The sequence below is a fragment of the Drosophila montana genome, unplaced genomic scaffold (assembly GCF_035044405.1).
Source record: "Drosophila montana isolate Dmon_TW-CO22-7 unplaced genomic scaffold, ASM3504440v1 contig_3733_1, whole genome shotgun sequence".
Taxonomy (NCBI): Eukaryota; Metazoa; Arthropoda; class Insecta; order Diptera; family Drosophilidae; genus Drosophila; species Drosophila montana.
The window spans coordinates 3,426,516-3,439,183 of record NW_026998620.1 but is presented as its reverse complement, the minus strand read 5'-3'; the positions used below and the strand labels follow the sequence as shown (position 1 = coordinate 3,439,183).

Here is a 12,668-nt window from a genome sequence, read left to right as displayed (position 1 = left end):
TCATTGCAAAGCCTACGGTTTGAACTCGATTATGTCACGGCATAAAAACTTAATTACACGCGTTCAGGGATCGGATGCGCGAGCAGTTGGAATTGCGGGTGTCTGCAGCCGGATCCGTTTACATGTTAATTTATGACAATGCATCGAGCAGCACCGTGTGGCTTGAATTTAATGCAATTTACTTAATTTTTATTTTCGTATTCATGTGTATTTTTTTATTTTTTTCGTCGCCCTTTGCTTTAATTGAGAAATGTGGCGCATGCTCTGTTAAACAATTAACATTGCATAAACGTGCGCCACACGGCGTATGAGCGATGCGGCGTAATCAACTTAATTTGTCGCCATTTAGATAGACGGAAAAAAGGGAGTCTGATTAATTTGGAATTTGTTGCATTTTAAATACAAATACATAGTTGGATTGCCCAAAAGATAAAATGTTTATTTTGATAATGTGGATAACAAAAGGAATGCTTTATTTTACTTTGACATGTGACAGTCGTGTAATCTGTTGCATAATTGTTATCGCTTTGAAATCAATGATTTTATAAGCGTTATCCTTTGACTGGCAACAGAATAATTGAAAAATTATATAACTCGTGCGGAGTAGAAATGCCGGCTATGGGCACACGTGGAACTGGTCAATTGGATGACCAGCATGCGGTAGGCCGAATTATGGCAGCTTTAATTGAACAAACCAATATTCATCAAACGCTTTACAGTTCAGCCCGACTGAACTCGTGGCGAGTGCCGGGTAAATTATGTGTAATATTTTATAAATTGACTGGTTAACGAGTGTGCGTGCTTTTATATCTATGAGTGTGGGTGGAGTGCAATGCATAATGTTAACAGTCATTGGGCAAATTAAATAATCGATTGTAGCCACATTTGAGCACGTAGTTCGCATAATAAATGCAGCGGTACAAAGGGCAGACAGACAGACAAATGTATACGAACTCTATTTAACTATTTTGTGAATGTAGTATAAGCTACACTTATTTGTGTAAGCATACTTACCGCTCGGCAATAAATTGGAGATTATAATGCAGCTCAAAGCCAGCATATTGAATACTGCATGCAAAGCGGGTAAGCCTTGCCTCGGTCTGAGCACGCAGGATCTTCGTCCTTTTACTTTTCCGCCATGGCTGCCCATTTTTATAGTTGCGCTGCAAAGAGTAGTTTGAGAGTTAGACGCATGTGTGAGTAAAAGTTGCAAGTTGCAAGTTGCATGTTGCATGTAATCATATTTGAATTGATGCTCTCGTGCTTATTGATAACTAGCCTGGCTTGGCCTGGCCTGCTTGTTAAAGTTGCCACATGCACCCTGCCACAGCCACAGGCAAAGGCACAGGCACAGCTACTGCTGTCGCTGTTCCTGTAAAGCGCGCATCCTTTGTCAGTTTGACAACTTTCTAAGGCTTTTAAATGACACGCGTGCGCAAGTTTCAGCAGCGTCGACGTGCTTAAAAACTTTGCAGCAAGACAAAAACCTTTAACTAAGCATCACAAACACACACACACACACACATAGATTCGTGCTGGCAATACCCATACGCAACGTGCACCAGAAGCAGCTTGATACACAGTGTGATTGAAGACGAGCACCGACCGGTGTCTGACATTTCGAATAGATTGAGTGTGTGTGTGTGTGTGTGTGTGTGTGTGTGTTTGATTGGCAGTCGAATGGACAGACTGATGGACAGGCAGACATATGCTCAGAAAGCTGACCACAGCATTGAAAACAATTGTCAGCTGCTAGTTGCAGTTGCAACTTTCCTGACGACTTGCCTGTTGGGTTGCTGCTGCTCTTCTTGCTGCTGTTTCATTGTATCAATTAGACCGCAACTAACAACAACAACAACAACAACCAGAAAAACAAGACTTCGAGCAACAGTGTTATGCTGTCGTGGCCACAAAAACAAAAGCTAATGGTCAGAAGTTACAAATGTGGCACATTGCCAAGCAACAAAATTTGATAATGATATTAAGGCATTAACTCAGGGCGAGCTAAGAACTTAAGCATGGCTTCAGGACTTAAACTTATTTAGCTCTTTGGCAATTCGAGTAAGCAGCACACATAAACATAAAGCTCGGGAACGCAGCTTAAATGGCATTTTCGAAAAACACAACACGCAAAATGCACGCACAATATTGCGTAAAGTGCCATTAGACCGGCATCGGGTCGGGTCGTTCGCCAAGCAACTCTCCAATCATTTTGTGCTTTCAAGCGAAAGACTCAAAGTTATTGTCCCTTAACCACAGACAACAACAAAAAAAAACAGAGGGCAGAAACAAAATACAAGAAAGCCATTTAACTAACTACGAGCTGAGATGCGAGCTGTGCATTTTGCACGCCCATCGACGGCGAAACCTTTTCGACATTTTATCTACAACCATATCGTTTTGCAAATTGTCCAGGAGATTGGGATGCGTGTCCTTCGATTTGTTTGCCGGCATGCCTGCTCTCATGTGAGCATTTAAATTAAATTTAAATATTATTGTTGGCAAGTCGATTAAGCCCGGGTCATCATTTCAACTTTAATGTCTTTGTTTTATGGCTCTGAACGCCTGGCACGCAGCTAACATATATACCGGGCAGCGTTCTAGGAGTCAGTCTCCGTTATGATGTACCAATACAAATGCAAATTCCTTGTGGTTGTCATGTCCTTATCCCACGCTCCCGCATTCCGCCCGAACTACTGGCCCGATTGTTATTGTTGGCTGCTTCTGCTTCTGCTGCTGCTGCTGCTGCTTTTGTTATTGCTCATGCCATGGGAATTTCGAAAATTTCTATTACGCATAAATTTTATAACAACAAACTCTCAATTATTTCATTATGATTTTAATTAAAATTTTCGATCAGAAACATAAACTTCGCCATTGCGTCAATATGAATGCCGACCGACTGCCGACCGACTGCTGTGCCCTGTAACCCTTTATTTCGGTTAGAAATCTGCGTTAATTTTGGGCTGAGGAATTTGCTAATTTAAAATTAATTTCAAATACTTGCTTTATATTTATAAACTTTCAAATAAATACAATTTCGCTACGTCGAAAAAATATTGTTTTTAAAAGTATTTTAATGATTGATACTGAAAGTTTTAAATTCTCAATATACATCGTCTTACTTGAAAATCGAGGAAAAGGGTGAGTACATTTGGGAAGGTGATTTGAAATTATTTGAGATTATTTGCATATTTGAAAACTCGATTGCAATGGACCGAGGAATATAATTACAGAAAAACCTGTTGTTTGAGTTGTCTTTCTTTTGTTTTCGATAATTACATGCGCATAACTTTATGATTCTTTTTGCTGATTTTTATGGATGCGAGGCATAAAGAAAACGTTTCGGCACTTAACAATTCAATAAACCTTGATTTTATTCTATTTAAATGCCATTTTGTAGACAAAAACCAAACGAATTCTAATGGGAAAATGTTGAAAGTACAATTAAAAAAGTTACAGCTAAGCTCAATAAAAGCTACGCGCCTTGTGTGCGTGTGTATGCTTGTGGGTGTGTGTCGGGGAGCTTAACTTTTTTTAATGTGTAATAAAACAGTTGATTATGACGTCATTAACGCAAGTCTAAGCACGCTAGCAAAATGCCGGAAACCCTGAAAAAATAATCAAATTAATTTTTTATGTAGAAAGTTTGCAATTTACCAATAAGCTGCGAAACTCAGCCTTGGAAGCTGCGTGAAGCTTAGCCGGAGAGAAGATGTAGCTAAAGGGGGGAGGGGGGGGTGGGGCCAGAGGGTGGCAATGCTAACGTTGGATATTCAAATTGGAAATTCAATTGAAAGTCAAATCAAAACAAAACAAACGAAATCCCGTGATTGACAACATTTCAACTGATAATGAGCACTTTGCTTCAAGGCCAAAGCACGGAGAGAGAGAGAGTTTGAGATAAGTGAGACGAGAATGAGATACAACAGGATGTGTCAGCACTGCTATCGGCACGGGTATTGGATAGAAAGCTGTCTGTACTTGTAGGCGGATACTGACATTCCTTTCGTGGCATAGAATAAAAAGAGAAGAGAGATGGAGTGCCAAGTCACAGATGGCCGACTGGTGTCCATGACGGAAGTCCTGACGTGCAACAATGCTGACCCAGCAGTGAGGCTGCGGCATCCTGGTCGCTCTCAATTGCCAACACTATTGATTTCAGTCTCAGTCTCAGTCTCAGTTTCAGTTTCAGTTTATTTAATGCCAATCTACGCCCTTTGAGCCGGCCACGTAGCCAATTTGCAGATAGGTATCGCCAATATGAGCAGAAATTGGCTTGCTTAGCCGATTAAGGTGGGCTTTAACAATGGCAACTTGAGTCCAGGCTCAACCATACTTAAAGTGTTTCAGGCAGGCGTGTGTGTTGGGGCGCCATCATTCACCTACACACATACTATATGATTCATTTGTTAATCGCCAGCTGTCAGAGCAGCGCACACATCTACACGAAAACAATAATCGCAAGTCAAGAGAAATCGCTGCCAATATACAAACACACATATATTTATATATATATTTACATATATGTGTGGGAAACAAATACTTATTTATATAAAGCGTTAAATGCGCCTTTGATTGATGCGACACTCGCTCAAGGGCCACTCATTAGGTTTAGTGCCACAGTGTCTGCCACACACACGATAACTCCAGGCTGCCAGGCTCTACAGAAGTTCCTCCGACTGAGTAGCTGGGCCTCTAATCAATCAATCTGTGTTTATGCTTTGCCCCAGCACAATGGCAGCACAAAGGGAGAAAAAAAAAAGAATGAAGAAGAATGAAGGCGGCGCATAATGAACAAAGCGAAAAGCGAAACTTGGCGAAACAATTGCCTCAGTTGCTGCATCGTTTGACGAATGCCCCCAGGCAAATCTCAATCCAAATCCAAATACGGAATACTATAATCGGTTCCATGCCACTGGTTAGCCAAGCATCAAGAGTGCCGCACAATAAAGGCAACCAGCAGCCACCAAAAATGCCATCTATGTTTGCTTTGTGCGGCGTTGGCGTTTTTACAACTTCCGTTTCTGGGACAGAGTTCATCACAGGTTCACACAGAGTGGCAAAGGCATTGGCGAGGGGATTGGCAACGGCAACGGCAACGGCAAAGGCAAGATTCCTGATTGCCAATGAAGGATTAATACGCCGGTTGCTCCTGCTCCTGCTCCTGCTGCTGTTGCTGTTGCTGATGCTGCTGGTGATTCGAGACGCTTTGATTGCAGCAGCGTGTCGCTGCAGGCGACAGTCACCAGGACCCTGCGGAAGCTTTGTGTAATGACACAAAGGATTGCAAATTGCCAAGGCACTTCCTGAGAGGACATTGATTTAGGTTTCGTTTTCTTTTTTTATGATAATAGTATGAGTTCCGCATGCAGATCATAACCACAATTGCTCGACTTGGTCAGCAAGCATGGCCACAATCGGATCTCAAGATTTGGCTTTAATTATACGTGGCAGACTAATGAGTTATTTGCCATCCATCACAGATATTACAGGATGCCCCATTTGCCATAGCCGCTTGTTCAAAATTGAATCAAGTACTAAATGCGGTTTGCCATTTCGACTGGCAGCTGACTCCGGCACCAGCTAATTGCTGCACTGAGTACATGTGGTCAATGCGGCCGGAAGTGGCCCAAATTTGGTTGGTCATGATGATAACGCATTGCGCAGTAATAAGCATATATAACATATAGATATATATAACATTTAGAGAAAAAAGCACCAAGTAGCCGAGTAAATATGGGCATGTTCGCCTGTTTCTTTCTATGAAAAGTGTGCATCTTTTCAACTGAAACTGTTCGGAAAGGACCACTGGATTATATAGCTGTCATAAATATCATCGATCGAAATTAAAATTCTTGTAATAACAACATTTTGCATTACTAGTTTGCTATGCTTCTTTACTATGATCTAAATTATCTATGAAGGTAAAAAATATTGCAGTTATTTGCTTTATTCTTGAAATATCTCTATATATATAAAACTGTTTGCCCTGACTGATAATTTTGAAGCTATAATTTTCAGTGCAGTTCCCTCACGCTAGGCAGGGGCTTCGAGAAATTTCACTCACAAGTGTGGAAAAAGCGCGGAAAGTGCTTGTTTGAAACTTTTTGGTACATAATCCCATATGTTTCGCAGAATTCAAGCTTCCTCGCTCAAAGGTTTGATGGCGATTCTAAAGATCAAGATTCCCACCACCATATGAACATGGGTGGAACCGTTGACTCCAACTTTGGGTTCTTGAATCGATGAACTGTAAGTATATTCACAAATAAACATGGAAATCAGGATAGATGTGCCGGAAATGGCCGCGGAGTACCCGCTGGTTGTTTCAATAGGGTTTCAATAAGATTAAATAATGATACGAATTTAAAGAAGTGGTATGTAAAATTTTTTGAACCAATTAAAGATAATTTGAACACACAAATTTTCAATCAATATTGAATGGGGATTAACTATTACTAGTTATATTCACACGACCCAACCAGGAATATTGTGATTGAAAGTGCATTATGGTAAATCGTAATGCTAGTTAATGCAATGAATAGTGAAGTACTGAATGTTGTTGCACAATCAAAAAGATAAAGAAAAATGCTGTTCATTGTGTTGCAAACTTTATCGCAAAGTTATTATAACAGAAAAGGGTAGAAAAAAGCGAGCTCAAATGAGTTGACATTTTGAAAGCCAAAAAGTTTGCGCACCCACGCAAAGATACAAACAGAGAGAACGCTGGTGAGGAGGGGTGAGGGAGCGAGGCAGAGTTAGGGAGAAAGATAGAAAGATGGAAGAATAAAGCCGAGAATCAGATGAAAGCCATCTGAAGTTTGTATTAGTTAGTTGCTGGCAATGCCAAAGTCCAACGTCTGCCGTCCGCTCGGCTTGCGGGCTGGCTGAGGCAAACACGGAAAATGCATTTGCAACTCGAACTGTAAACCTCGAAACCGATAAATCACATGGTGAAAAACGGGCATTAGTATATTTTGAACAAAAGAAACTTAAAGGATTCAAGCTCTGACTGTCCGTCGCGCCGGCAGCCGGGCAAGAAGGCAATGACGAAGTCCAGACGACGCCGGTTCCCTGTTTGCATTTGGCGCTGTCCGCTGCTATTTATGAAAATAGTTTTCGGAGCAAGTTGCTCTCACAAACCCTCCTGCTCTGTCTGTTTATGTGTGTTGTGAAAGTTTTCTAACCACTGAAAAGTTGGGCAAATTGTGGCCGAACAATGGACGGCAGTGTTGTGATTTCTCGGCTCCAATTTCAATCATTTAAGTTGTGTTGGCAACGTGTGGCAGTACGGGCTAATAATCTTTGCCGTTTATCGGATTATCAGCTGGAAATTTAATACATGTTTACGCAAGCATAAAGAAAGCTGCAAAAATAAACCGTATACTAGGCAAGGCGAGTTGCATAATTATCGCAAAGCTCGGGGCACAACTCGCATCAGTTTCCCCGTCAAAGTCACTCACATGCCGTTTTCGCTTGGTTATTGTTTATAAGCCTCGGAATTTTCCTTTGCCTGTCTGTCTGCGCTGCTTTTTACATGTTAATTTACAAATAAGCGGCATAATCTTACAACAGCCAACAGCCGAGCAATGAGGCAGCGCACGGAAGATATTGGTTTACATTGCCCGCCGGGCTGAAACTTTGTGCGTATGTCGTGACTGGCTGAGCTCAATTTAGTTTAACTTAAATAATTAATTACTTGCCGTTGCCTGAGTTATGAAATGCGCAATTAGGCGTATTTAATATTTAATTAAGGGCTTATAGCGATCCAACAACAACAACAACAACAACAATCCAACAGGGCCAACTAAACAACGCGTGCCCCGGTGTGCACGCAAACACACAAGAGGTTAGGGCGCCGGGGGAATGGGGCATGGCAGGGTGGGGGGTGAGTAAAGCGAGGCGACTGGATTAAGTGGTAGCTTAGGCGCAAAAACAGAGGGGCGCCAGGGAATAGGTGACTGAAATATTGCTGGACAGTCGGCGTTCGACGGTGCGTATACTTGATTTGCAAAGATACGCGGACAACACACCACAAACTCTATATTAAGAAATGTGGCATAATGGGGGGGCCGGACAAACAGATTGATAAAATCCAACTACGGGATAAGCAGCTCATGGAATAAAAGATGGTACGAAAGATTGCTAAGTGATAAAAAAGTGACTTGAAGTGAATGAAAAAAGAAAGATAGCTTGCGACAGGAAATGAAAAAAGTGAATTATTCATATTCAAAAAAAAGAATAAAATAGAACGAAAATAACCAAATACTTTATGAACTGTTGAAGGCAGAATGAGGTCTGCTCTTCAGCAAAAACTTCGAAACATGTACTGAATATTTATTTTGATGTTATTATACCCTGTAATTATTGCAAATGTGGCTTTGTGCAAGTTTAAGTGACAGATGTACCCCAAAGCTCAGTTCATTTAGCCATGTCAGCTTGTCCATCTGTTGGTCTGTAAGACAGAAAACTAAAAAAGCTAGAGACTATAAATTTAAAATATGTAGTATACTCCTATGCCGAATGATTTTATCATGTTTGACGATATCTTGACATGACTATAGCTTTCTTACTAGTTTTAAACTATATTCGTTTGTACTGAAGATCTTCTTAACTGATTCAATAAATGAATAATAGCCTAAATCCAAATCTGTTTCAAAATTGACAAACTCGCATATTTAAGACCCTTATGGACCTATTCAAGTACTTAGGATTAAAGAACAAAGTTTTATGTATGCATCGGTATCTTTATGTGGCTGCATCCTCATGTATCCGTATCTCTCAGTAGGTATCTTGAATATATTTTCACTTATTGGATCGGATAAACTTGAAGATGTAAAAATATGTTTACATATAAAATACAGCCAAAAGGCATGCGATTGGCCATTAGGCAGCACTATAAATACTTTCAGCTAGTTAACTTGCTGAAGATCCCATGTAGATACAGAGGCTATAAGAGGCACTGCCTGAAAGTCCTGATAATTTGCTGCTGCCTCCAGAGTTTCCCAGCCAGCCCTCACTTGAACGATTTTTATTTTACACTCATTAAAAGATAAGCGAGACAAGCTAATGACGTTCGGGCTTAATAGTCAGGGTCGGCGAGGGGTAGCGGGTGGAGCTGACAAGTGACGAAAGCGATGGCGGCAATGAACTGAAAAGAAAATGGCGGCGGCGTCGCCAAGACAAGCCATAAAACGGAAGAAGCCTTGCCAAAATAGAGAAAGAGAGAGTGCAAAGAGAAGAAGAAAAAAAAAGAGTGTTTGGCAAAAGACAGACAAGAGTTGGGCGTGGCCAAATATCTGTGCCTGGCCTAGAAAAGGGCGCAGCAGATAAGAGTCGTTTATGATGCCAACGTGCCATACGACGCATTCAAAGGCATCGTACATCTTAAACACACACATGGACATGTGTGTGTGCGCGCGTGTGTGTGTGTGTGTGTGGGTGGCTGTGTGCGTGCATGCCGCAAGACAAATTCAAATCCCTGGGTAATTAGGAGTTGTGTTCATGTCGTCGTGGTAATAGTTTTATGTTGCCACATTGTTGGCGACACGATGCGTGGTAACAACAACAACAACAACAACAAAAGCTACTACAAAGAAACAACAACAATGTTGACTGAGATTGAAGCGTGCCCCTGCCAGTTTCGGGGTTAATGTTTGTCTATGCCGTCGCCTGCGTGACATGCAAAGCTTCTGACTAGTTAGCAGCAACTGCTGCAACTACGACAATCCGCCAACCCCCTCCCCAAGCGGCCGAGTCGCACTGAAAGCCAGCTCCAAATCCGGCTGGCGTTCTATGAAATTTAGCATTCTTTGCAGCCGGCTCTCATCAGCTGGCTGCATTTAATTTCATTTGCCGACGATATTCCCACTAATTAACCCGTTGCTTAATTTAATTTTGTCTAATTTACTATAGAGCTGCACAAAAGTTGTCGAAATACATGTGGGAAATGGGTTTTTTTTTTTTGGTATGTAAATAGTTGTGGTAGGGGGAGGGGAGGGGGGAGGGGCGAGTGCCGCTTGGCTTTGTTTTGCTGGCTTGAACTGGAGTTATGTTCGCGCATTTGGCATTTTTATTGAAGCTAAAGTTTTGCGGCGGCTACAGAGCCAAGGATATAAGAATACATTTCAACGAGCATAAAATTATACATATTTATTTTATTATGAATTTATGATTTTGTTTTTCTGCTGCTGCTGCTGCTGCTGTTGCTTGTGCTCGGGCATAATAGAAAACGGAAGCGGAAGCGTGAAATGAGCTTTTTGCATAAACAGCATGGCACACCAACACACACACACACACACACACACACACATGCATACTCATACACAGCAATACACACTCACACATAGACTCGCGTTGCCCTTGCAGGTGGCAGCGCAGCTGTTGTTGTTGTTGTGGCATTTTATGACACGAAACTCATAACTTTTGGGGCGCTGCTTATTTTGCTCATAGTTTGCCACATAAATTCACAGACAAGTCGCTGGCATCGTTGCCGTCATTGCAATTCTTCTTCTCGTTCTCCTCGTTGTTGTTATTGTTATTATTGTTGTGGTTGCGGCAGCCGCTGCACTAAATAAAGTGCAGCAGCCTTGCAGGCGCTGCATCGCCCACAAGATAAAGTGCCATTTGAAGCTTGCGGTTGATATTTTTCTGGCATTTTTTTTTTTTTAGTTTGGTTTTTTGTTTTTCGAGTGCGAGCTGCGCCCATTTTTTGGAAGTTCCTGAGTGCGCTTGCAAATTTTTTATTCGGCATTTGGCGCTGAGCCACGAAGACAACTCGCATGGGCCAAGAACAGATTCTTCGTTGGGAAAACTTTGTTAAAGACTTGCTGTTGTTGTTGTTGCTGCTGATGGTGGCTCATTTGGCATTTCAGGTGATTAAAATTATCAAAGCGTCGGCGCTTGGCGCGGCTAAATGTTAACGCTTTTTATGCGCCGCCTTTGTTATAATTTATAGCAAGAAATAATGCGCCATTAAAACTTTGCGCGCCAGTGGAAAGTGGAAAGCGGAAAGTGGAAAGATGCCCAGTTCCAGATTCAAGCTGGGAGCAGTCGCAGCTGCCTCCCAGCTTTGCATGCACGTGTTGAAAATGCCAGCGATACAAATCTAAGTCAAACTTGTGGCAGGGGCATGTGGCATGTAGGGCAGCTCAAAATGAAATCAACGCTGGCAGATAAGAATCGTTTGCGTTGCAAGCTCGTTAATACATTTTTGATGAGACACAACAAGTGGCAAACACTTGGTCAGGCCAGGCAGGGCAGGGCAGTGTGCCAGGGCAAGTTATGAGCAAACTTCTGGCTCACATACACACACGCACACCCGCGCACACTCGCACATATACTGACACACTTTTGGCCGTTTGCGTTGTTTGCCGTTGCTTTTGAAATGTTTCTGCCGTTGCCTACATAAATCAAAGCAGAAAACTAAAAGGCAGCCACAGGCAGCCGTGGGCAGCAGCACGGCAGCCAGGCTGACAGGCTGCCAGGCTGCCAGGCAGCGCGGCAGGTACAGGCTGTATCAGGCAGCAACTACAGTTAAATATGTTGTAACAAATAAAGTACAGCAGTTGGCCAAAAGGGATCGGGCACAGTCCACTGCTGCTACTCGTCAGCTCATTCATATTTATGGCATTTTTGCATTCAGCCGACATCATTTCGTAATGTAATGTGAAGACCAGTTACAGAGTGCTGTGCTATACCCCCTGCCCTGCGCCCAGCTTACCCGTGCTTCTTTGGCCCTGCAGGCTAACTGAAATCAAGGCAATTGGCACGTTGCTCATACGCAGCGTTGGCCCAGCGGCTGGGCCTGGCTGTGGCTCTGGTTTGGCTGGCTTTATGTTTTGGTCATTTATGAAGCTCATAAATTACACAAAAATTTCTCCGTTGCCTTCTTTGGCGAAAATTACTCGCAAAAAAGGAATTGTCTAATAAACTTTGCAATAAATTCGAGCATAAATTTTGTACACAGCGTCGCAGTCGAACTTCAAGCGTTAAAACTATGCCAACAAAAGCCATTAATTCCAGTCAGCAGAAATGAAGTAAAGTGTCAGTTCGTGGACCGAGCAGACAGTCGGGACGGCGGGACGGTGGGGCGGTGGGTCAGAGGGGTGGTCAGTCGGGCCGCCAGCAGCGGAAATTAAACGCTGCTAGCATTGGCCTCTGTTCTTGTTGTTGTTGTTGTTGTTGGTTTTGCTTGCTTGTCCAATGGCGGACTCATAATTAGATGATTTAAAGTTATCGCGAAAGTTGCGATGCTTGCACCTGGCAGGTGGACCGGCAGCCTTTTCCTCCCCATTGGCTGTTCACTTTGCCAAATGTCTTTTGGAACTTAATTGCAAAGTTTGGCGCTGACTGTGGCCAAATTGATTTTGTTGAACTTTGGCGCATAAATTATGCCATTTTTAAACAGCATAGTGGTTGAGGCACTTATATATATATAAAACATTTGCCCCATTCGTTGCCAAAAGCTTTAAAAACATAAATACATACATACAAATAATTTGGCATTAATGAAATTCACTTTGTAGCTGCAGAACTTTAAACATGCCGCGGGCTCAAAGTAACTGAGAGCACAGACCTTTCCCCGGACCGAACGGAACAGGGCAGGATAATGAGCACACACGAGGCTGATGATCTTTTGCGAAGTGTGTGTGTGTGTGTGGGTG

General features: G+C 42.4%; 1 protein-coding gene across 1 annotated transcript in view; it reads right to left on the bottom strand.

Moving 5' to 3' along the window:
* The window catches only part of beat-VI (beaten path VI), a 65,987-nt gene that overhangs the window by 13,773 nt on the left and 39,546 nt on the right, over positions 1-12,668 (bottom strand). Inside the window, exon 3 of the mRNA XM_064694652.1 lies at positions 1,015-1,163. Within this exon, the coding sequence (XP_064550722.1) occupies positions 1,015-1,150 (136 nt within the window). The 5' untranslated portion in view covers positions 1,151-1,163. The remainder of the gene's footprint in view (positions 1-1,014; positions 1,164-12,668) is intronic.